Source organism: Anguilla anguilla, chromosome 10 (genome assembly GCF_013347855.1).
Source record: "Anguilla anguilla isolate fAngAng1 chromosome 10, fAngAng1.pri, whole genome shotgun sequence".
NCBI classification, from domain to species: Eukaryota; Metazoa; Chordata; class Actinopteri; order Anguilliformes; family Anguillidae; genus Anguilla; species Anguilla anguilla.
The window spans coordinates 20,774,660-20,799,845 of record NC_049210.1 but is presented as its reverse complement, the minus strand read 5'-3'; the positions used below and the strand labels follow the sequence as shown (position 1 = coordinate 20,799,845).

Below are 25,186 nucleotides of genomic sequence, written 5' to 3'. Positions count from 1 at the left end.
CGCCCACACCCCTTCATCTCCCCATTCATTTCGTAAGAGATTCTCAAATGCGTATCCCCCCCCCCCCCCCCCCCCCCAGGTCTGGTTAAGTAAATAAACTCAAGGCCCTGCGGTATGCCTCGTGTTTGGGGAACTGAGACAGAGAGTGGCAGTGCTCACTCGATTTCTCCAGAATGGCACAGAATGTAGCAATCCTTTTTCTACCAAGGGGGACTAAAGAGGGGGGGTAACAGTGACAGTCGCTTGCTATGGAAATGTGCATTTCTATACAGCTGCTAAATTCAACAAGCTTCACTTTATGAATTAAAACAGTGTTTTATTTATTTTATTTATTTAAAAAGGTATGTGTGTGCGCGCGTGTGTGCATGTGTGTGTGTTTGAGTGCGTGCTCGTGTATGTGCATGTGTGCGTGTGCACGTGCTTGTGTGTGTGTATGTGTGTTTGTTTGTGGAGGAGGAGCGGGACTAAAAGAAAAAACCGTTCTACATATACATCCAAAAGGTGATATTATAACAAGATTATAAATTAAGAAAACAAACGTATTTATTTTTCGGTTTAGTTTTTTTTTTTTGTTAATTGTATTTACAGTTATCATATCTGCTGCCTGCATGTTTGGCTATAATAATTTTTTGTTTATTTTCAATTTTTTCAGAAATAAGCTCAAAATAGAAAACAAAGAGGATCATTCCTAATATTCTCAAATATCCAATTCTACGGTAAGAAATAAAAGTCTGCGCAACAGTGCAAGTTTTTTCGCTTAGTGAAATTTCTAAAAAGTGTAAACACGCTATGCGCCTCACCCACACGTGTACTCTGATGAAGTACTGTACATCTGCCAGACCACAGCATACATACATAAGCACACACGCACGCAAACATACGTTCACAGAGGAACACATTCATATCAAAAGCACACGTAGAAAATCGTACATGCACACACACAGCACACACGCACCAGTACATATCCAAGCCATGTGAGACCTTCTCAGTTTCACTCTGCAATTCCTATCTGTTCCTTGTGTGCTATCTCTGCCATGTTTAACTCACTGCTCACTCAAAGCCACGTATGTAGCCTTCCAGAGGTGCAAAATCCAGATTCAGAAAATAAAAGTACTCCCTGATATTTTGTTGCAATCACCTGGATTTGCTAATTAGCACTATTCTTCAGGCAGGAGGTAGAACTCATTTGTGAAATCAATTGGCTGTGTTCATAGTTGAAAGAAACGCATGGCAGGAAGTTTACTTTCTGACCCCTGGACTGTCCAGCTCTGTAGCCTTCGTAGCAGTGGCTGAATTATATGTCATAAAATGGAAAGACCTGTGAGGGTCCGCGCCTTGCGTACAAACCCCTGCCCCGCCCGCTCAAAAGAAAGCCTCACCTCATCATCCTTGTACCAGGACAGGGTCTCGGCGGTCAGCACGAACCAGTACTCCTTGGACCCGCCCTTCATGATGCCAATGTTGTTGATGGTAAGCCAGCCCTTCCTGATTACCTGGGCGGGGCAAAGAGAGGGATACACGGCGGTCAGGTCGGGGTTGGACACACACACACACACACCTGTAGCTCCGATCTCCTCTCACCTCTCCTCAGCAGGACTGGACCCACTGCTTCTGAGAGCCTGTGCATCTGTGTTTGTTCATGCGTGTCTATGCATATGTGTGTTTGTGAGTCCATACATTACCAGGCTCCCGCAAACTCTATGAGAAACAGCTTTCTTCTTTTTCCTTAGAATGCAGTCATTTTGGTTACAGAGCGTCAGGTAAGAAAGCATATTTAAATATAAGTAACCACAGTATAGGCCACTATTTGGTTAAATGGCCTATGGGAGAGAAGATTAGGGATCTTACAAAACAAGAATCGGGCTTTATCTCCTCTTCTCTCTTTTTCTCTGTTCACAAGAGAAGCCTGCGGCAATGCAGATTACCCGCTCAAATGGGAAGTCTATTTGACTATTTTCGCTGCATTTTCAAGTCTAAAATAAAAACTGAAACAGGGTGTTACAGGAAAAAAACAGAAATAACCTCTGTTCATCTAAATTAGCAGGATGGCTCTCTTCACACACACATACACACACACACACACACACACACACACACGCGGGCACACACACATCAGGGCTTGGCCTACTCACCATTATCTCATCCTGAGGGAGGAGTTGCCATAGCAACAGAGGCAAAGCAAAGGAGAAGAGAAGGGGTAAGAAAGATCCATTAGAGAAACAGAAACAAAATCAGAGCAGAACCCAGTGGAAAAGAATAAAGAATGGTACCCAGCAGAACAGTAAAATGGGCAATTAGAATGAAAAGAAGTGAGCAGAGCAGGCAAGTGGGGGGCTTCTGTAGATTGGAAAATGAATGAATAGAAAGGAAAAGAGAACATTTAGAAAGGCAAGAACCCAAGTGCAGCAGACCCATCACAAAGAAAAGACTGGCGAAATGCCACCATCATCTATACAGGCCTGTTCGTTGGGTTTTAGTTCTCAGTGGTGATGACGTCATTGACACATCAACATCCTGAAGCCAATAGGGGTCTGTCCATCCCCTCCCACCTACCCTTCCTCCAATGAGAGCACTGCACCCACCATAGTATTACACCTTAGGGTGACATCACCTTGACAGGCATTTGGAATGATCGCGCATCAGAGAACCGCAAGTGACATGACCACACCCACCAAAAAACACCAATCTCCCCTGAGCCACGGCGGCAGTGTGAGGACACGCGGTCCTACAGCAGGACAGGCGCGGGCATCGCCCTCTTCAGGGGCTCAGTGCCAAGTGACCTCGGGCAGGGGAGATGTGTGTGACCGCGACCACATCTACACTCTATGGCCATGCCAAAATTAGACCATATAATGGTTGTTAGCTTAGCATACCGTGCCAGGTGGCCAAAGGCCCGCAGAAAAACAGAAGAAAGAAGAGCTAATTGACTGCCCTAAAGAATGTCATAAAGAAAGAAATCAAAACATAGTAAAGCAGATGTGGAGGAACGTCTTATGATTTTCAGCCAAGAACTGCAGACTCTATACTCTGCAGCCTAATATTCCACAATGGACCCCCCCACCCCCACCCCAACTGGCGACAGCAACTGCAGGGATCATGACCAGACTAAACAGACTGTATGGCCTGTACTCAATGAATTGTGAATAGAGATGATCGCATTTCCATTTATATGCTTTCATTGGCAGATGTTAGTTTATCATCCACTTACAGACAAGCATACATAGTACAACCAGATGGACATAAATATTTTCACACAACAAAAGAACATTACTATATAAAACACAGCAGTACACATAGGTCCTGATCTTTGGCATGTGCACAACCTTTTAGCACACACAAAACTGAAAAAAAAAAAAAAACCAACGATTGGTGCAACAACAAAAAAATTGCATGAGCAATTACTGGTCAAGTTATTGGTTTTGCATGAGCTAAAAGGTTTTTCATGTGCTAAAGGTCTTAGTAAATCAGGCCCATAGTGTAACACGTAAAAGACCAGAGTGAAGGGCACAGCCTAAAAACAAGCTACAGTAGCTGTAACTTCACAGCTGCGGTGAAGCTGCAGAACTCATTGATACACGTTTAAGAAGGGGAACTGAGCAAGAAGAGATGGACAGAAGAATGCGTGGATGAGAGAGGAGTGTATATAAGAAAGAAGACATGGAAGACCTGAATTCAAGATGACACGAATCAGGATAAAGATGGGGGGGGGGGTGTGGTCTGGTTAATCCAAATATTGCAGTGACACTCCAAACCAGTAGATGGCGACATGTCGCTGTGGCATACCTGATTCCCAGAGGCCTTCTTCTTGCTCATCTGGTTGCTCCTCTGCTGGGCACTGTGGGCAAAGAACAGCGAGAGGCAGGTTGGTATGTTCACCGCAGCCTTCGACCATGTTTCTGTGAACAGTATGATGAGCTCAATGGGCACAGGGACTGGCACACATACTTGGCAAAGCCGATGAAGTCCTCGTGATTGGTGTTCATGTAGGCCAGCTCGATGTCAATCAGCAGCATCACCTAGCAACAACAACACACCAAAGAGGTCTGCACATCATATAAGACATTTCCCAGATAAAGCTTTAATCATCAGCACAAAGGCGACCTAGATTCAGACGTTGGGCCCTCCAGACCAGGCTAAAAGCTTTCATGTCAACGCTGGGTCACGCTTTCTGATATATCATTGCATTTTGCAAAATATAGATATGATGGACAAAGAGTCTACTTTACTTCCTTAATCCAATGTCATCTGCTGTTTCTTATATGCTCTCTGGAGTTTTTCTCACTGAAATTGGTTGTAGATAGGGCTGAGAGGTTTCTCTGAATATCTGATAAAGAACTCTGACACACATCATTAGAATTGATCATCATTAAAAGACTCTTGTGGTAGCAAAAGTTATATTTCAACATCAATGAAATATTTGATAAACGGAAGTGCTGTCAGGCTATCTAGATATGAAACAGTTAATGAAAATCCACCCAACCCAGACTATCACACAGGGCATGCAAGCTGAGTAGGCATGTTTTTCAGGGTGTGCAGAGGGGAAGAGTAATATTACTCCCATTACTTTCCCACTCTAATACCACTCCCACCCTCAGAGCCCAGGAACACACTGGCTCAGTCGCCAAGCAGTCACATACTTACTTTAAACTGAATTTTCTTTCTAAGCACAAGAAAATAATATCACATTGTGGTAATTATCAAAAATATCCATGATAAAAGTTCAGGACAGAGATGGAGGGGGACAAATGCAGTGACGTTAATGAAAACTGTGAATTTTTGACAAGGAATTTTAAAAGAAGGGCAAGAATGCACAACAAAATATGCAGTAAAACAACGAGAACAAACCCAAGAAAGATACTCGTTGTTTTTATGTGCGTGGTGAATATCACCTGTCTCTAACTTCCAGTTGATTAAAGCTAATAACTCCCTTTATTTATTTAAGTGTACACTGATTTAGTAAAATCATAACCATAAAATAGAACAGGTTAACAGAGGCCTAAAAGTAAAATATTAAAAAAATTAATCATATATCTTTAATTATATATTTTTATATCATTTTTTTCTTCATGCTATTTCCAAAGGGTTGGAGTGATGTGCAGCATTTACAATGCTCAGCTCCACTCACATGCTCTGCTATTAGGAATGATTATTAGAAAATACAGAATAGCTCTTTTTCTGTGAAGTAGGGAGGTGTTTTCAGCCGTCTCTTTTCTTTGAAAACTAATACGAAGGGAGACAAAAATAGAGCAATTTATTTCAAAAGTCCTTTTCATTAAATAGGCTTTTTCATTAAATAGAATTTCAGTGGCTGCCACAGGAGCATTTCAGTACGCATGCTAGGTGAGTGCACTGGGTATGTATGCTAGGTGAGTGCACTGGGTATGTATGTTTGGTGAGTGCACTGGGTATGTATGTTTGGTGAGTGCACTGGGTATGTATGCTAGGTGAGCGCACTGGGTATGTATGTTTGGTGAGCGCACTGGGTATGTATGCTAGGTGAGTGCACTGGGTATGTATGCTAGGTGAGTGCACTGGGTATGTATGCTAGGTGAGTGCACTGGGTATGTATGCTAGGTGAGTGCACTGGGTATGTATGCTAGGTGAGTGCACTGGGTATGTATGTTTGGTGAGTGCACTGGGTATGTATGTTAGGTGAGCGCACAGGGTATGTATGTTATTTGAGTGCACTGGGTATGTATGTTTGGTGAGTGCACTGGGTATGTATGTTTGGTGAGTGCACTGGGTATGTATGCTAGGTGAGTGCACTGGGTATGTATGCTAGGTGAGCACACTGGGTATGTATGTTTGGTGAGTGCATTGGGTATGTATGTTAGGTGAGTGCACTGGGTATGTATGCTAGGTGAGTGCACTGGGTATGTATGCTAGGTGAGTGCACTGGGTATGTATGTTTGGTGAGTGCACTGGGTATGTATGCTAGGTGAGTGCACTGGGTATGTATATTTGGTGAGTGCCTGGGTATGTATGCTAGGTGAGTGCACTGGGTATGTATGTTTGGTGAGTGCACTGGGTATGTATGTTTGGAGAGTGCACTGGGTATGTATGCTAGGTGAGTGCACTGGGTATGTATGCTAGGTGAGTGCACTGGGTATGTATGCTAGGTGAGTGCACTGGGTATGTATGTTTGGTGAGTGCACTGGGTATGTATGTTATTTGAGTGCACTGGGTATGTATGTTTGGTAAGTGCACTGGGTATGTATGTTTGGTGAGTGCACTGGGTATGTATGTTATTTGAGTCCACTGGGTATGTATGCTAGGTGAGTGCACTGGGTATGTATGCTAGATGAGTGCACTGGGTATGTATGTTTGGTGAGTGCACTGGGTATGTATGTTTGGAGAGTGCACTGGGTATGTATGCTTGGTGAGTGCACTGGGTATGTATGCTAGGTGAGTGCACTGGGTATGTATGTTTGGTGAGTGCACTGGGTATGTATGCTAGGTGAGTGCACTGGGTATGTATGCTAGGTGAGTGCACTGGGTATGTATGTTTGGTGAGTGCACTGGGTATGTATGCTAGGTGAGTGCACTGGGTATGTATGCTAGGTGAGTGCACTGGGTATGTATGTTTGGTGAGCGCACTGGGTATGTATGTTTGGTGAGCGCACTGGGTATGTATGTTTGGTGAGCGCACTGGGTATGTATGTTAGGTGAGTGCACTGGGTATGTATGTTTGGTGAGTGCACTGGGTATGTATGTTTGGTGAGTGCACTGGGTATGTATGTTTGGTGAGTGCACTGGGTATGTATGTTTGGTGAGTGCACTGGGTATGTATGTTTGGTGAGCGCACTGGGTATGTATGTTTGGTGAGTGCACTGGGTATGTATGTTTGGTGAGTGCACTGGGTATGTATGTTTGGTGAGTGCACTGGCAAAGTATGTTTGGTGAGTGCACTGGGTATGTATGTTTGGTGAGTGCACTGGGTATGTATGCTAGGTGAGTGCACTGGGTATGTATGCTAGGTGAGTGCACTGGGTATGTATGCTAGGTGAGTGCACTGGGTATGTATGCTAGGTGAGTGCACTGGGTACGTATGTTTGGTGAGTGCACTGGGTATGTATGCTAGGTGAATGCACTGGGTATGTATGCTTGGTGAGTGCACTGGGTATGTATGTTTGGTGAGTGCACTGGGTATGTATGTTTGGTGAGTGCACTGGGTATGTATGTTTGGTGAGTGCACTGGGTATGTATGTTTGGTGAGTGCACTGGGTATGTATGTTTGGTGAGTGCACTGGGTATGTATGTTTGGTGAGTGCACTGGGTATGTATGTTTGGTGAGCGCACTGGGTATGTATGCTTGGTGAGTGCACTGGGTATGTATGTTTGGTGAGTGCACTGGCAAAGTATGTTTGGTGAGTGCACTGGGTATGTATGTTTGGTGAGTGCACTGGGTATGTATGCTAGGTGAGTGCACTGGGTATGTATGCTAGGTGAGTGCACTGGGTATGTATGCTAGGTGAGTGCACTGGGTACGTATGTTTGATGAGTGCACTGGGTATGTATGCTAGGTGAGTGCACTAGGTATGTATGCTAGGTGAGTGCACTGGGTATGTATGTTTGGTGAGTGCACTGGGTATGTATGCTAGGTGAGTGCACTGGGTATGTATGTTTGGTGAGTGCACTGGGTATGTATGTTTGGTGAGTGCACTGGGTATGTATGCTAGGTGAGTGCACTGGGTATGTATGTTTGGTGAGTGCACTGGGTATGTATGCTAGGTGAGCGCACTGGGTATGTATGCTAGGTGAGTGCACTGGGTATGTATGTTTGGTGAGTGCACTGGGTATGTATGCTAGGTGAGTGCACTGGGTATGTATGTTTGGTGAGTGCACTGGGTATGTATGTTATTTGAGTGCACTGGGTATGTATGTTTGGTGAGTGCACTGGGTATGTATGTTTGGTGAGTGCACTGGGTATGTATGTTATTTGAGTGCACTGGGTATGTATGTTTGGTGAGTGCACTGGGTATGTAAGTTTGGTGAGTGCACTGGGTATGTATGTTTGGTGAGTGCACTGGGTATGTATGTTATTTGAGTGCACTGGGTATGTATGTTTGGTGAGTGCACTGGGTATGTATGTTTGGTGAGCGCACTGGGTATGTATGTTTGGTGAGTGCACTGGGTATGTATGTTAGGTGAGTGCACTGGGTATGTATGCTAGGTGAGTGCACTGGGTATGTATGCTAGGTGAGTGCAATGGGTACGTATGTTTGATGAGTGCACTGGGTATGTATGCTAGGTGAATGCACTGGGTATGTATGCTTGGTGAGTGCACTGGGTATGTATGTTTGGTGAGTGCACTGGGTATGTATGTTTGGTGAGTGCACTGGGTATGTATGTTTGGTGAGTGCACTGGGTATGTATGTTTGGTGAGTGCACTGGGTATGTATGTTTGGTGAGCGCACTGGGTATGTATTTGGTGAGTGCACTGGGTATGTATGTTTGGTGAGTGCACTGGCAAAGTATGTTTGGTGAGTGCACTGGGTATGTATGTTTGGTGAGTGCACTGGGTATGTATGCTAGGTGAGTGCACTGGGTATGTATGCTAGGTGAGTGCACTGGGTATGTATGCTAGGTGAGTGCACTGGGTATGTATGCTAGGTGAGTGCACTGGGTACGTATGTTTGGTGAGTGCACTGGGTATGTATGCTAGGTGAGTGCACTAGGTATGTATGCTAGGTGAGTGCACTGGGTATGTATGTTTGGTGAGTGCACTGGGTATGTATGCTTGGTGAGTGCACTGGGTATGTATGTTTGGTGAGTGCACTGGGTATGTATGTTTGGTGAGTGCACTGGGTATGTATGCTAGGTGAGTGCACTGGGTATGTATGTTTGGTGAGTGCACTGGGTATGTATGCTAGGTGAGCGCACTGGGTATGTATGCTAGGTGAGTGCACTGGGTATGTATGCTTGGTGAGTGCACTGGGTATGTATGCTAGGTGAGTGCACTGGGTATGTATGTTTGGTGAGTGCACTGGGTATGTATGTTATTTGAGTGCACTGGGTATGTATGTTTGGTGAGTGCACTGGGTATGTATGTTTGGTGAGTGCACTGGGTATGTATGTTATTTGAGTGCACTGGGTATGTATGTTTGGTGAGTGCACTGGGTATGTAAGTTTGGTGAGTGCACTGGGTATGTATGTTTGGTGAGTGCACTGGGTATGTATGTTATTTGAGTGCACTGGGTATGTATGTTTGGTGAGTGCACTGGGTATGTATGTTTGGTGAGTGCACTGGGTATGTATGTTTGGTGAGCGCACTGGGTATGTATGCTAGGTGAGTGCACTGGGTATGTATGTTTGGTGAGTGCACTGGGTATGTATGTTAGGTGAGTGCACTGGGTATGTATGCTAGGTGAGTGCACTGGGTATGTATGCTAGGTGAGTGCACTGGGTATGTATGCTTGGTGAGTGCACTGGGTATGTATGCTAGGTGAGTGCACTGGGTATGTATGCTAGGTGAGTGCACTGGGTATGTATGCTTGGTGAGTGCACTGGGTATGTATGTTTGGTGAGTGCACTGGGTATGTATGTTATTTGAGTGCACTGGGTATGTATGTTTGGTGAGTGCACTGGGTATGTATGCTAGGTGAGTGCACTGTGTATGTATGCTAGGTGAGCGCACTGGGTATGTATGTTTGGTGAGTGCACTGGGTATGTATGTTTGGTGAGTGCACTGGGTATGTATGCTAGGTGAGCGCACTGGGTATGTATGTCAGGTGAGAGCATCAGATGTGGCTCACCTGGTTCTTGGTGCGACTCTCGCGGTCACGGATATGCTGTGTGACGATCCTCTCCATCTCCTCTCTCAACATGGGGTACTGGGCCAGCTGTGGGTGCGAGAGCAGAGCACAGTGTGACACAGGTGGGCCGATGCACAGCGGGCACAACATTATCACTCCACAGTTTGTGCAGCATCACCGCAGTGCATGGGGTGCAATGTCCCTGCAGCGCAGATAAGGGTAGCAGATAGTTCCAGTCACGTTCCACTGCACTCACTAAAAATCCATCGATGGCTATAATGCAACACTAAATAGTGTTTCCAACTTTCACCTCAGAAATGTTCACTGGTTATGTCGAAATAAAAAGAGGAACATGAATGCGGAATAATAAACAGAACAAGTATATATGTAGCTCCAACACCAACTATTCAAACTCAGGATTTCATTTGAAATCTTTATTTTGCTATATTTATACTGGGCTAATGAAGACCAATGCCTGAAACTATAATGCTGTATTTGGCATTTTGCTTGAATTGGATGGGCTGCACATGAAACAAATATTTGGGAAATCATTTGGGAGAGAGCTGATAACAGGGTGGACAGAGCCAGAATGGCCGAAAAATGATCACGCCATTGCTTACTATGATTCCTCTTGGAACCAAAGCACACAGCTGTGCCTCTTGCATCTGGACATAAGGCTTCCCATGCGACAGTCAGCTTTTAATGGCTGAAACGAAACGCTTGCACTTCAGGATGCCTGCGGCTAGATCGCAGCTTCATTGCTCAGAAAACACCGGAAAATACTTAAAAACACCAAGGCTCTCTCCGGAGAGCTTTCCCTGAGGCACTACAGCTCAACACAGAGTAATGCCACTCAACAATCCCTTAACTTAACTTCAGACCTCCAGACTTACGGTACAAGTTCTGACTTAGGGAGCACTAACCAATAAAGTACACAGTGTGTTTAAAATGCACAGTGAATGAAAGAGTAAATTAGCACTCTAGTGAGGATATTTCTGCACAATCCAGTCTTTTAACCCTTGAAGCTGTGAAGTCACAAACATGTGATCAAAATGTTCTTAACTGTACATTCTAATTCTGATGTAACAATCACTACTGGCAACAAAAAGCAACGGAGTTCTAGAACACTGATTTAAATTTTTCAACAAAAAAAAAAAAACCCCACTCTTCAAAGGGTTAAAGACCTACAGATGTTATTCAGGGTCACACAGCCCCCACCTCAGCATGCAGACACCCAAATCTCAACGCAGAATGAGCCACAGGGTGAGAGAGAGAAAGAGGAAGATGATGGTGATAAACTGAAGGGCAGGTGCCTCACCTTCCTGGTGCACTGTCTGACGGTATTGACCAGCTCAGAAATGACCATGTCCACACACTTCTGGCACGGCTCCTTGATCTTCCCGATCAGCCTCTTCACGATGGTCTCGAAGGCCATGTCCGGAGTGAAGAGACCGGTTCTGATGAGCGTAACCAACAGCCAAGCGGGGTGAAGGAGAAAGGGTTAGAAAAGAGAGAACATAAGTAAGTAGTTGGCTCCAGTATCAGTGTTTCAGTCACATATTTCAATGTAAGTCAATGGTAACAATGCAGTCAAAATACAAAGTCAATCATTTCTCCCACAAGAAAATGTAGTTTCAAGAGATATTTTTTCTTTGTACAAAGTCTCCCCATGTGCCGATGTGTTCAGTTACTGTGGGACAAGACTGTAATATTTCGTGGACGAATCAGGGACAGTTTGTGTCACTGCCAAGTCACTGCATCTCACGCGCTTAGTGGATGACTGGGCTTCATGTCCCTACTGCGCAGTCTCTGCCTCCAATTTGTACAATATGGTGGCGGCCACAAACTGCCCTTCCCTAGCTTCAAAACGCTCTTCACCAAACCCATGAAGAGTCAATGGGTGACATCACAGAGACTTTGTCTACAGTCTATGGTCTGAACACGTAGACCATGTGATCTGTTTGGACAGAAACAAAGCAGGCAGCTCGGAGGAACTTAAATTAGAAACAGACTTTACATGTTTTTTAGTGGAGAAACCTGCCTTGTGTTCTCTTCTGATCCCATAAACATTTACGCTGGCATTTTAATGAGCCTGTTTTTTTTTTGTTTGTTTGATTACTGCCGCTCAAACTTTTGATTCTCTGTATAAAATATTACAGCAAAGGTAACTGGGTGGTCTCTTGAGCGAGAGATTGACGGCTCTTACTTCGAACAGTAAGAACTGGTACCTAAAGGAATTTCCCTCATTTTGCATTATATAGTCAGATCACACTCTACGAAGGAAGTATTTTTTTGAGACCATTCCAATATGAACTGAGGGCAACCAGAGGAACACATGTGAACACATACACCACTCACATTCATCACATCATCATATGCATTCCATCACATTCAGTTACAGGTTATATGTGTTTTGATGTATTCTTATTATTTCTATTCGCAGTACTCTACCCCATCCCCCACCCCAGGGCCTCTGATATGTCTGAAAAACAGGGCCGTGGGTTGGGGGGGGGGTGGGGGGGGGGGCTAGGGGGTGAATGGAAAGAGAAGGAGGGGGGCCTAAATAGTTTCACTTCCTTGCTGGAGTGTCGTTTTCCATATGTGGGACCACAGCAGTCTGAGAAGTAAAAGGAGAGAAACAGAGAATACTGATGCAGAGAGAGAGAGAGAGAGAGAGCGAGAGAGATGGAGAGACTATGAGAGAAAGAGTATGACAGAGGGACTGAGAGAGAGGGGGAGAGAGAAGGAAAGACAGTGAGAGAAAGAATATGAGAGAGGGACTGAGAAACAGGGAGAGAGAGAAAGAGGTAGAGAGAAAGAGTGAAGCCCACAGATTCCTGCGCCAAGTGGTCCCCTTCACATTTACTCTGTTGGCAGGAAGACCTCCCCCCCCCCCCCCCCACCCCACGCACTCAGCAATCTCTCTCTGGACCCTGGAGAATCACTGTTCAATCAACCCTATGTATGTTTCAGCAGCAGTACTGCTCATCGGATGAGAACAAGACCTCTGTGGGCGCTAACCTCTGAAAATAACACTGTCGCTTAAAGAAATAAAAAACCAAGGCAGCATTCCGTAAGTACAGAATATTGCATGAAATGGCCTGTGAATAATTTCTCATTACTGTACAAATACAGAAGCAATTTTATTATCAGTCTTGTCCTCATGAGATGTCTAAACATATTGGAGTGTGACATTCACTGTGCCCAGAACCAGTACACAGAGGAGGGAGGGGAGGGTAGGGTAGAGAGAAGGCAGGTAGTGGGGCAGGTAGTGCATTGAGAGGGTAGGTAGAGCAAAGAGAGAGCAGGTAGGGCAGAGAGAGGGTAGGTAGGGCAGAGAGATGGCAGGTAAGGTAGAGAGGGGGCACGTAGTGCCGAGAGAGGGCATATAGGGTAGAGAGAGAGCAGATAGGGTAGAGAGGGGGCATATAGTGTAGAGAGAGGGCAGATAGGGTAGAGAGGGGGCAGGTAAGGTAGAGAGGGGGCATGTAGTGCAAAGAGAGGGCAGATAGGGTAGGGAGAGGGCACATAGGGTAGAGAGAGGGCAGGTAGGGTAGAGAGAGGGCACATAGGGTAGAGAGAGGGCAGGTAAGGTAGAGAGGGGGCATGTAGTGCAAAGAGAGGGCAGATAGGGTAGGGAGAGGGTAGGTAGGGCAGAGAGAGGGCAGGTAGGGCAAAGAGTGAGCAGGTAGGGTAGAGAGAGGGCAGGTAGGGCAGAGAGAGAGCAGGTAGGGTAGAGAGAGGGCAGGTAGGGCAAAGAGTGAGCAGGTAGGGTAGAGAGAGGGCAGGTAGGGCAGAGAGAGAGCAGGTAGGGTAGAGAGAGGGCAGGTAGGGCAAAGAGTGAGCAGGTAGGGTAGAGAGAGGGCAGGTAGGGCAGAGAGAGAGCAGGTAGGGTAGAGAGAGGGCAGATAGGGTAGAGGGGGGCATGTAATGCAGAGAGAGGGCATATAGGGTAGAGAGGGGGCATGTAGGGTAGAGAGGGGGCAGGTAGGGTTGAGAGGGCATATGGGGTAGAGAGAGGGCAGATAAGATAGAGAGGGGACAAGCAGGACAGTGAGAGGGCAGGTAGGGCATTGAAAGAGCAGGTAGGGTAGTGAGAGGGTAGGTAGGGCAGAGAGGGGGCAGGTAGGGTAGAGAGAGAGTGGGGAGAGCAGGCAGGCCAGAGGGGAGGCCATCTCTGAGGAGCAGGGGGAACCTGCCTGATGCCGTGGATGTTCTTGATGGCGTAGCTGATCTCCTTGCGCAGCTCCTTCTCATCAAACTCCATCTGCAGACAGAGAGGAATAAACACAGACAGCGAGTAAGTGCACGGCTGGCGTATGGGCCCACACGCTAAACACACTCCAACACAGCTTTCTATGGAGTTTCTTTCAGCCTCTGATGAAAACAGTCAGTCATATACTTCAACAATGATTTTTAAAAAACATAACCACTGTAACAGACGTATCAGAATAATAATGCTCTTCTGGAACAAAGTGAGTATGGTGGTATACTCACTACTCCATAAACATGCGTATAGTTGACTTCACTGAGTACAATAAGAATGACAAAGAGCAATGTTGTTGCAGTTTTGTTGTGTGTGTGTGTGTGTGTGTGCGTGCATGCATGTGTTTACTCGCACCTTGACCAGCTCGAAGGGGAATCGCTCGTGGAAGATACGGTTGATCCTGGCTCCGCCTGACAGCTCATAGGTATCGATCTGGTCCCCAGAGCCCTCGATGCGCTTCTCAAAGTCCACCGCAAACTGCTGGACCATCCTGTACACACAGAGAGCCTCTGTGTCATCGGCACCGATGGCTAGGCCGTTCTTCAAACGTAGGCCAAAACACAATTCAGCCCCGCAGCCTGCTATAGATGTGGCACGAACGGTGTTTACCAACTCTCAGATACCCACCCACCAACGATCTACCGACCTGCAGACATGCACTCTCAACCGCAAAAAATCTATCTACTCCATATTCCAGTGCAAAACCACATCCATGAGGCACTGCGAATTCACCTTAGTTTCCAAGCCTACCATCATATGGGGTGACATAGCTCAGGAGGTAAGACCGATTGTCTGGAAGTTGGAGGGTTGCTGGTTCAAACCCCGCCCTGGGTGTGTCGAAGTGTCCTTGAGCAAGACACCTTACCCCTAACTGCTCTGGCGAATGAGAGGCATCAATTGTGAAGCGCTTTGGATAAAAGCGCTCTATAAATGCAGTCCATTTACCATGTGAACTGCAGAACGAAAAAAGAGAGGAGTGGGAGAGAGAATGCGTGTGCGCTTACACGCGTGCGTATGGCTTATGCCAGATCAGCGGCTGTGGCGCTTGTGTCCCACCTGTTTCTGTGGCGGGACCACGGCAGCTGTCACGACTTTGTGAAAGCTCACAATGACTTGCATGTGCATTACAATCGTTGTGACACATGTAACAGTTTTATGTTGGGGAGGGCAGTTCTTGCTTGTGTCAGGAAAGCTATAGTGGTTGTAATGATTTGTTCGTATTTAAAAAGTTATCGCACCAGTTATATGTCTTTGTCCAGGCTTCTGTTTGTGTTAACGCCTGTTGCGGCTAGTGTGTCAGTATGAGAGGTTATAGCAGTTGCAGTGGTTTGAGTGCTGGTAGCAGAGGTGGTAGCAGCCATGATTAAGATGGCGGCCACAGGAGACTCACTGCAGCAGGGCCTTGGTCTTTCGGGACGGGTCGTCAGGGCGGAAGTTCTTGTACTCCTCCACCTCCTTCTCAATGGACAGCAGCTGGCTCTGCAGCTTGTTACGGAGGCCAGGCAGGGTGTCTCGGATATGATTGGTCAGTTGCTACAAGAGGAGGTAAGGGATTGGCTTAGGCACAGCCCCTCAGTTAATGAGGCTTCTTACACAGTCTTTTTTCAGAAGTCTCGAAGTAAAATATGCACTCAAGAAAAGAAAAGATTTTAAAGGCCAAATGCATTCACGCTGATTTTAGTTATCCTTGTTCATCATTACTGTGTGAAAAATCAATGACTTTGTTCATGGCATAAGAGATCAGATAATGCCAGAGCTGGAAAGTCCAGGAATCAGAAAGTAGAAGCCCTGCTATGTGTTTCTTCCACCCATATACTCAGCCAGCTGATTTCACTACTTAGTTCCACCTCCTGGCTGAATAACCGTATTAATTGTGCTAATTAGCAAATCCAGGTGAAACAAAATACTGGGGAGGACTTCTGAACCTGGATTTTTCACCTCTGTGCATGGCGTTACCTGTCTTGTTTTGCTTTGCTCACCTGGTTGAGGACTTTCTGCAGGTAGGGCGTGCCCATACGCTCGGCCAGGTGTCTGTAACCCGGGTGCGACAAAAAGAACTTCCTCTCGGCAGCCATGGCCGCCGCGATGTCCTTCTTCCCATCGATATCCTTCTGGCTGCGGTTCACCACCCCAATGTAGCCTATAGGGGGCAGCACAAGGCCACAAGGAGTATAGCAGTGAGCCACCATTATGGACAGGCACATGGAACTCTCTCACTCAGTCAGATCATCCAGGCATTACAATTATGCAAACTAGGATCTAAACTAAAAATACTCTTCAGTCTCTTAGGAAAATCTGTTCCAAACTGAAGACCCTATCATTTAAAATAAGGAGAGCACTCAACAGTGCCAACATCTGTTTGCCTCATCATTGACACAGCACAACTTTATTTAAATGTTCGATTTAATTTTCTGACTTAGCATAATCCAAAATGTATTTTAGTTTTTAATGTTTTTGTTCTATGTAACATATGCATACAATTTTCTTAATAGAATTCTTCATGTCTAATTTGTAAATAATAGTAATGTAAACTAGAATTCTCATATTTCAGTAATTTCATTTCTTAATATAATTTATGTAAATTGTTTATTCGTTCACGCTGGCTGCTTCACCTGAAATCCCCCCTTGCAAAAATAAAGTAATACAATTTTACTCTATTCTATTCTAGTCGGAAAATCACACTGTAATTCAATCCTGCTATAAAACTATTGCCAGAAATAAGAAGAGTTGGGCTTGGTTGTGTTTGGATGGGAATCTTTCTGGGGAAAACCAAATAGCTTCTGTAACTGCTGTTGCCAGCCCAGTAGGGGGCAGTCTTCTCTCTGGACACAGGAGAGAGAATCAATGCCTCAGTGCAGTGATGGAGACAGTGGCCGTGTCAAAATCATGGAACTATTGAGTATAGTTGCTGAGTACACTAGGTGAGAAGGTTGTTAAGTAGACTAAATTTTTTTGTTATAAATTAAGAATACTTAAAATCCCTTTAAATTGCTTAATATTTTTAAAATGTAGTGTACTTAAAATCCACTTTAACTGGATTAGAAATGAGGCCCAGCTTTGAATATTTTCTTCAACAACAACAATGATGTTGGCCTTAAGGGCGGAACATCTTAGGCCATTCCACAGTAAGGGTGGAAAACAGTACGGAGGATTTATTTCACATACTGCCCATCGGGTACTAAAACCACACAGCAGTCAGCACATACTTTGAAGACCCAATAATTAGAAGGCTAATTCGGACACAGCCAGTGTTGCAGGAGTGTTGCAGGAAATGGTCTTTCAGAACACACATTATGTGATTCTCAATATGGCCACCGATTTGTCTGCTACAATTGATTGGCTCCGGTCCCTTGCAGCCCTACCTGCTTCGATTGCCAGATCATCATGTTAAATGAACAGAAATGAGAGACAAGAGATGGCACCTTCATTCTTTTTTCAAGGCACGAGGAAGCTGTGTAGGACAGGAAAACCCTGACATACGACAATGCAGGTGTGCTGGAGAATTTAAGAGGGAAGGACACTCAGGAGCACTGCAATCATAAATCATAAGAGCTGCATCAAAGCAAGGTTGCCTGACCAGAAGTCTGGCCCCAGTTCAAGGGAGCCATCATATTAGCATATTCCGTATTATCAGCATATTATATATGTGTGTGCTTATGTATATTTTTAAATAAATATATATATATATATATATATATATATATATATATATACATAGATTGTTTTTAAATAGGCATAGTTACGAAAGGAAAAACATAACTGTCTGGGAAGGAAAGAATATGACCCAGCTCTGAGATACCAAAGAACTCTCAGTTTTCCTTAGTGATACTTAGTTTTCCCCTCAACAATACAGTCTTACCATGTACAGTTTTACCTTACTATTGTCCATCCATTTTTCCATCTAATAATATTATATTGAAAAACATTGGGCCTGTATTTTATCAGCGTACAAAAAATGCAAATATTACACTTTTTCTCAGCAAACTTCATTTTAGTGACTTAGTCTTAGTGATTACACAGAAAACAAGACAAGAAAGAAAACACATATTTGCATTAAAATTAGCAACTGTAGATTGAATTCAGGCCTTAACGTTTTGAAAAGGCGTTTTATGTATGAGGAGCAAATGCAGTTGCACAGGGATTTTTACAAGTAAAATGGTGAGGAGAAAACAGACCGAAGCCCAGTGCTAAAGGGCCAAATCTGGGCTGTGACCCAACCCTGGATGGAACAAGGGGGAAAAATCACATCAGCAGATCTTTCGCTGACCGCAGAGACCAGAAACTAAACAGCAGGCTCAACGGAGGAGAGCAAAACATTTTTCTGCCTGTGTCACAGGAATGAAGACACGGTTTCCCCCGTCTGTGTCCTCTCTTCCTGCTGGAAACCACAGATCCCGTCTGCAGTGAGTTACACCTGGGCAGCCACCAGGGGGCAGCATTGATAGGGAAATTAGGGAGTGTGTGTGTGCTGGCTTGTTATTGCTATAGATCCAGTCCAGGCTGGAGAGATTCATTCATTTGTGCGTACAGGCCACAGGTACGAATGAGATCGTGCACGCTCTTCAAGTATTGGTAGGGTAGAAGGACTTGTCACGACACGACACGGTGTGTGAGGTCACGGCTCACCCCTGCGCAGTGGCAGCAGCTTGTTCTCCAGGATGTCTCGAGCATCAGTCCCCTCGTCCATCAGATCCAACTTAGTGATCACACCAATGGTACGCAAACCTGTGCGCACACATACATATGCACATCATGCAAATCTATTCATACACAAAAGTGCACATGAATACATACACACACACACACACACACACACTCACACACACACACACACACACACACACATATATAGTACTGGCACAAAATATAGAATGGAAACACTGTATTTATAAACAGATTTTGATGATTAATGCAATATTTTGCAACATTTTATCTTCTCTTTTTGGCATAATACATGTTTTATGTAATAAATGAAATATCAACATAAAACATGAAATAAATGTCAAAAAAATGAAGAAATAGCGACATTATACCTTCCTATATGTATTAGTTCGTACCTACATAATTGAGCATTCTAATGTATCTTAATGTCGGAAATTTTATAATCAGTTTGAACATGTACCTTTACTTATAGAATGATAATATTCCTGCAAAGCTCAAAGCTCATAGCTCAGGAGGTAAGACCGATTGTCTGGCAGTTGGAGGGTTGCCGGTTCAAACCCCACTCTGGGCGTGTCGAAGCGTCCTTGAGCAAGACACCTAACCCCTAACTGCTCTGGCGAATGAGAGGCATCAATTGTAAAGCGCTTTGGATAAAAGCGCTATATAAATGCAGTCCATTTACCAAAGAAAACCTTTTTTGGCTTGTATCCTTTATTTCAAATGACCTCTGATCATATTATGTTGTTACCATTTGTCAAGAGGATAACTGTTTCAAATATATTTTTACAGATGAAAAGGGCTCTGAGAAACAACAAAAAAGGGCACAGATAAAGGTTCTAAAATCCCTTGACTTGTTCTTCATGCATAATTTGTGCCAGTACTGTAATTTCCCATATACCTATATATGCATACATATATATATGACCTATTATATAAGAAAATATACAGAGGATACACAAGGATATGATACCTCTCCCTTAACTTATCTCTCTCTCTCTGTCTTTCCCCCACCCCTCCCCTCCCGGCTCACCCTGCGGGTCCACCTCTTTGGCAATCTTGAGGGCATCGGAGTTGGCCAGGTCAGAGTTGGCAGGGGACACAGCCAGCAGCAGGCAGTTCTCCTTGGTCACAAACTGCATCAGCATTTCCTTGATCTGCTGCTCGATGTCGGCCGGCTGGTCACCCACGGGAACTTTGGTCATCCCCGGCAGGTCTACCAGAGTCAGATTGAGGACTGGATAGGGGGGGGCGAGAGAAGAGCGACAGGAAGGGATGAGAGCAGGAACGACCGAGGGTACGGAGGACAGAGAAAAAGAGGTACGCGTGGAAGGAGTTGGAAAGAAAGGAAATCCTGAGACGAGGCAGAAAACCAGAATTTGCAGAGCTGAGATCGGAGATGACCAGCACCTGGACTAAGAGGTGGGTTCAGTAAGTGGTGAGGAAGGGGCAGATTCTCCTGATATCGTAACGGAAGAATCTGCACGCCCGACACAACGCTGTGATGTTCTCGGCAAGGGACAGCTCATTGTCCAGTACTATTCCAAGACTTCACGCAGATGAGGAAGTTGCCACTGCAGTGCCATTCAGGGTCAAAAGTCAAGCAGCATCTCAGGATTAGCCAATTTGAGATTCGGTCAAGGGCTTGCCATGCAGCTTGACAGCAAGTAAGCTGAGCTTTGTTAGACTGGTACAGTACGTCTGCTGAACCTCTGGCCTACGGCTATTTCATCAACACAGCGCATAAGATACGATTAGCTTGGTAAACTAAAGACCAAACTAAAGACCAAAGGTCCCTATCAAGGAAACAAATTATACTTTTATTCAAGTTCCTGAGTGTGACATCACTCACTTTTGCTTCTACTACACTTGACACTAATAAATTAATCATTTTTACCAACTTATTTATTCTTGTATTTTCCAGGAGAAATTACCTGTCTAAGTTTAAAAACAATTACCTAGCTAAGATATATATACAAAGAAGAAATGTCTACAGACTGTGTTTGTATGTTTGTGTGTGTGTGCGTGTGTGAGTGAGTGTGTGTGTGTGTGTGTGTGTATCTGTTTGAGTGGTATGCATTTGCACGGACCTGTACGTACAGTATGTATATGAGTTACACATATTTCTGCATGAATGTCTATATGTGGGTACTGTATGTGAGTGGAATGCAAATACCTGAGTGTGTGTGTGTGTGTGTGTGTGTGTGTGTGTGCATGCGTGGGTGTTTTGAGCGTATGTGATAGTGTGTTGGAGGGGTTCTCACCATTAGGGGAGTACACGCGGAGATTGATGGGCACGGGGGAGATGCCCTTGTTCTGCCCAGTGATGCGGTCCGTCTCCGCCTCGATCTCCTGCCGCACCTCGTCGAAGTCGATGAACTTCTTCCCCTTGCAGTGAAGGAACTCTGCAAACTCTGAGGAAACAGATCCCGGTGGTTCAGGGCCCTGCCCCAACTCTGAACACGGCAAGCCGAACTACACCCACTTTCAGCCACAATGTGATCTCAGCACATTGTGGGCTTACCCATTTGGTCTACCTGGGAACTCAACTCCTATTGTAGAGAGAATCTGGGGAACCAAAGAGGGTAGAAAGTTCAAGAGATTGTATAGCTAGCCAGCCAGAGGTAGGTGGGTTATTAGGTGGCCAGATGTAGACTGGAAGTTTTTGTGGAAATTTGTATTCTAAATAGAATTACTCTCTTATTAAAGATTACTCTCTTCTTGCAGCCCTTGGTGCACAGAATTCAGTTGCTACATTCATAAAATAGAGGCTCTGATTGGTAGTTCTTCTCTAAATAGCTTGTAAATCTGTGGTGACACTACAGAGTAAGTATATAAGTCTACCATCAACACTGTTTCACTGAAGAAGCCTTATCTTAACTGAGAACACTGACTGCAGATCTTTTTTGAACATAGTTTGGGGAAATTTAACTATCACATCTGTGTTTTTTCAACAAATGCCATGCAATCTTTATAGACCCAATGATAAACCTCAGTCTACCACCTCCTTCTGAACATTCAACAACACAGTGTCCCCTGTCACTCCACTGAATTGGATTTTCTTCTTTTTATGCACTTTATCCATTTGTATTCAATAGTATCAATCCATTATGCTGCAGGATCCCATAAATTAATACAAATATTCAATATTTATGTATTCATTATTTGTAGTCCACTCCAAGGAATATTATATTCATATTTAAGACCATCATGCACTTACAAGTGCCCAGTATGCAGACAAGTTGAAAATGTTGGAATATTTATGTTACCTGCATTATACTTGTGATATATCTTGTATTCATAGGAATTCATATGTCTGCTCATGGAGACTAAGCATTCCCCAGACACCTTGCTGTAAATCCCAGTATTACACAAAGACAAAGAGCCATTTTGTTTTTCTTTATTTTCCGTGCATAAAAACATGCAGGTCATTCAACTCGCTGTCTACTGTGTGCTGTTTAATTGGTGCATACAGAACCGAGGGAGCAAATACAGCTGAAAGAGAAGTGCTTCGCTCTATTAAGCCTGTCTTGAAGTGAAGGGAAAACCCCCACAGTGCAGACACCTTGCAGAAATTGCTTGTCTTGACTCAGGTTTGGCAGGTTTGTCGTATAACACAATTTTTTGATTGTTATACAAGATTTAAAAAGCACGCAGAAATAACGTTCTTCATTTGCATGTTATTTACAACACAAAAGACTGATTTTAAAAACCATTCTCTTGTCACTTTGTTACAAACATAATGTATTTTACATTATCCAAAGTTTGTGAAAGCCTCCATGGCAATAGGACTACTCCCATATTACCAACACACCTAATACAGGCCCAGCTGCTAAGGAGAGATCTGAATGGAAAATGGCAGCTGACAGGTTCTGCACCATTATCAAGGCACAAAAGGCAACCTTCCTGCCTTCTACAGCTCACAGCTCCCCGGTTCTGCTGCCCAAATGTAGTTTGTGTGACCGCGCTGCGCTCTGCTAGGCTTACCTGTGGGGCTGTTGATGAGCTGCAGCACCAGGGGGCGCCGGGTAACAATGCCAGATCCTCGGGGCAGGAAGTCCCTGAGACAGACACGAGAAAATCAATCCTTGCTTTCTGTTTCTCAGACCCAGACGAGAAATGGGTGACGGAAGGAGCCACACCTGTGACACTGAGATATCTGTGTGATATATGTGTATTTTTATGTGTGTATGCGAGTATATGCACACATATTTACTGCATGTGTTGTTAGAGCATTTTTCATGTGTATAGAGGTTCAGATGATGGTTTTGGATCTTATTATTATTATTATTGTTGTTGTTGCTGTTGTTGTTGTTGTTATTATTATTATTATTATTGGGACCATATAAACTATATATAATGCCTATTATATACTGAGCAGTTCGGATGGAATGAAAACCAGAAATATCTTTTGCACTCCGGGACCAGGGTCACCTTCCTCAAATTTACGGTAGCATACAAAACATTAGCGCAAAGCAGCAGATTGTGTGAAGCAATACCATAAAATTGTATTTTATTTTATATGCGGAGACGATTTTTTATTGAAAGATAATGGCGGCTTGATGGTCGTCAAAGAAACTCAAGTGTTCAAACACTATACAATTTTAACCTAATTTGATTTATTCCTGGTGCAGCACCCCCTCGACTGCTACGGTTTTCATCTCTCACACAGACTTGCGGAACACTTCATCATCTTGCTGGCCAGAACTCTTCCATAGAAATTAGATTTCCATTCTGCTGAGGGATAGCAGTTGGGAAGACACTATTATTGGAAAAAAGAAGGCTGTTGGGGCAAGATGTGTTTTTTATGCAGGAATTTAACTGGTTGCTTTTTCAGTTATCTCTACTTCCCAGGGTCAGCTGCACATTACCATCTTCTCCAGTGGCTATTCTGTATAGTCTGTCATAGTGAGTGCAGACCTGGGACAAATACGTATTTGTTTTGGATTCAAATACTTTTCTATTCTTTACTGATCTTGTCTGGTGTATTGAAACCAATGAAATACTCTCAAATAGTGCGAACCCCGCCTTCTGGTAATACTGGCAGGCTCAGTTACACCAGGCAAGATCAATATAGCACAGAAAAGTATTTGAATCCAAAACAAATACGTATTTGACCCAGGTCTGGAGGGAATGCACATAAGATATGAATCTTTATGTGACAGCAGCTACACTGCATACTAGGCATAAATGTTTGTGTGGCTGTAAACTTCTTGGTCCATGCTTGTATAAATAGATTTATTTCTGTGGGGACTGAGGATGTTGTACAAGAAAAACCCCACAGATAGGATGTTGGTCTCTCACGGGTCCTACCAGCTGAATACCTAGCACTGAGGCAGTTGGCGCTATTTTTAAAGTCTTCAGTATGACTTGGCAGGAAATTCAACCAAATAACCTCCAGGTGAGAATGGCTCTAACTACACACACACACACAGCAATCTCTGAGTATCTGTCAACTGTTTACTCACTGAAGAATATTTGCAAACTAATTTTTTTTTCAAACTGTAATGACAAGGCTGATAACATCTTAAGAGTGTGCCACATCTGCCAATAAGAAGACAAGCGACTTTGTAAAATCTATGAAAAAAGAGACCTGTAAGAAAAATGACTACTCAAAACCATTGTCTACAGATAAAATATACACTGAGGGACAAAAGAAACGCAACAATGTCTTGAATAAGTAAATAAACATAGACAACATGACTTGACCTTACAACAGGACAGTGCCAGGCCACACACAGCTGGAGTGGTCACAGATGCACTTCGGGATGCAGGTGTACGGGTGCTGCTTTGGCCTTCCTACTCCCCAATAGAACATGTGTGGGATGTGCTGAATCTCAGCATCAGAAGACACGATCCTCCACTTAATGCACAGCAACAGCGTGGTGCACTTCTACAGGAATCGGAGAACATCCCACAACAACAGACACAGACACTTATTGATTCTATGCAACAAAGATGCCAAGAAGTAGTGGCTGCAAGAGGTGGCCACACACGTTATTGAAGTGTGACTGTAGTAAAATGTATGAAGTGTTATTTTGCTTACTTGTTGTTCATTTACATTGTTTATGTTAATGATATTGTTTAAATTATCTTTGTTCATTATCAAATGAATGGTCAAATATCAGTCACAAAGAAAGTGTTGCGTTTCTTTTTTCCCTCAGTATATGACTGATTATTTCGCTAAAATATCATTATCAAATAAAAATATATTTCTCTGTAAATAATTATCGAAAAAAATATCTTAAAAATGTATCTATGCAAAATAAAAAGATTTATGTATTGATCAATTTGTGTATACATGAATTTCGATATCTGTGTTTCTGTGGGAGAAGTGGACTCAGACACGGTCGCTGTGCCCAGTGGAGAGCGTGCTGGCACTTCCTGCCTCTCTGCCACCCATCCTGGCACACAGAGGAGGCTGTGTGGCCCAGCAGGCTGCAGCAAAGTCCAGACCACCCGCTGGCCTCATGGTGACATATGAACCAGCAGAGCCGAGCTGAGC

At 44.2% G+C, this 25,186-nt stretch overlaps 1 protein-coding gene across 8 annotated transcripts in view; it reads right to left on the bottom strand.

Moving 5' to 3' along the window:
- The window catches only part of dnm1b (dynamin 1b), a 64,898-nt gene that overhangs the window by 22,152 nt on the left and 17,560 nt on the right, over positions 1-25,186 (bottom strand). For 4 of the 8 annotated variants that reach the window (XM_035379451.1, XM_035379449.1, XM_035379454.1 and 1 more), the window contains exons 2-15: positions 22,669-22,742; positions 20,946-21,095; positions 19,715-19,918; positions 18,649-18,747; positions 16,002-16,162; positions 15,413-15,555; positions 14,377-14,512; positions 13,955-14,022; positions 11,074-11,212; positions 9,756-9,842; positions 3,946-4,016; positions 3,788-3,835; positions 2,133-2,148; positions 1,380-1,493 (exon numbers count right to left, since the gene is read on the bottom strand). In XM_035379451.1, the coding sequence (XP_035235342.1) occupies positions 1,380-1,493; positions 2,133-2,148; positions 3,788-3,835; positions 3,946-4,016; positions 9,756-9,842; positions 11,074-11,212; positions 13,955-14,022; positions 14,377-14,512; positions 15,413-15,555; positions 16,002-16,162; positions 18,649-18,747; positions 19,715-19,918; positions 20,946-21,095; positions 22,669-22,742 (1,510 nt within the window). Of the gene's footprint in view, positions 1-1,379; positions 1,494-2,132; positions 2,149-3,783; positions 3,836-3,945; positions 4,017-9,755; positions 9,843-11,073; positions 11,213-13,954; positions 14,023-14,376; positions 14,513-15,412; positions 15,556-16,001; positions 16,163-18,648; positions 18,748-19,714; positions 19,919-20,945; positions 21,096-22,668; positions 22,743-25,186 lie in introns of all 8 variants that reach the window. The other 4 variants (XM_035379452.1, XM_035379450.1, XM_035379456.1 and 1 more) reach the window with 2 other exon arrangements.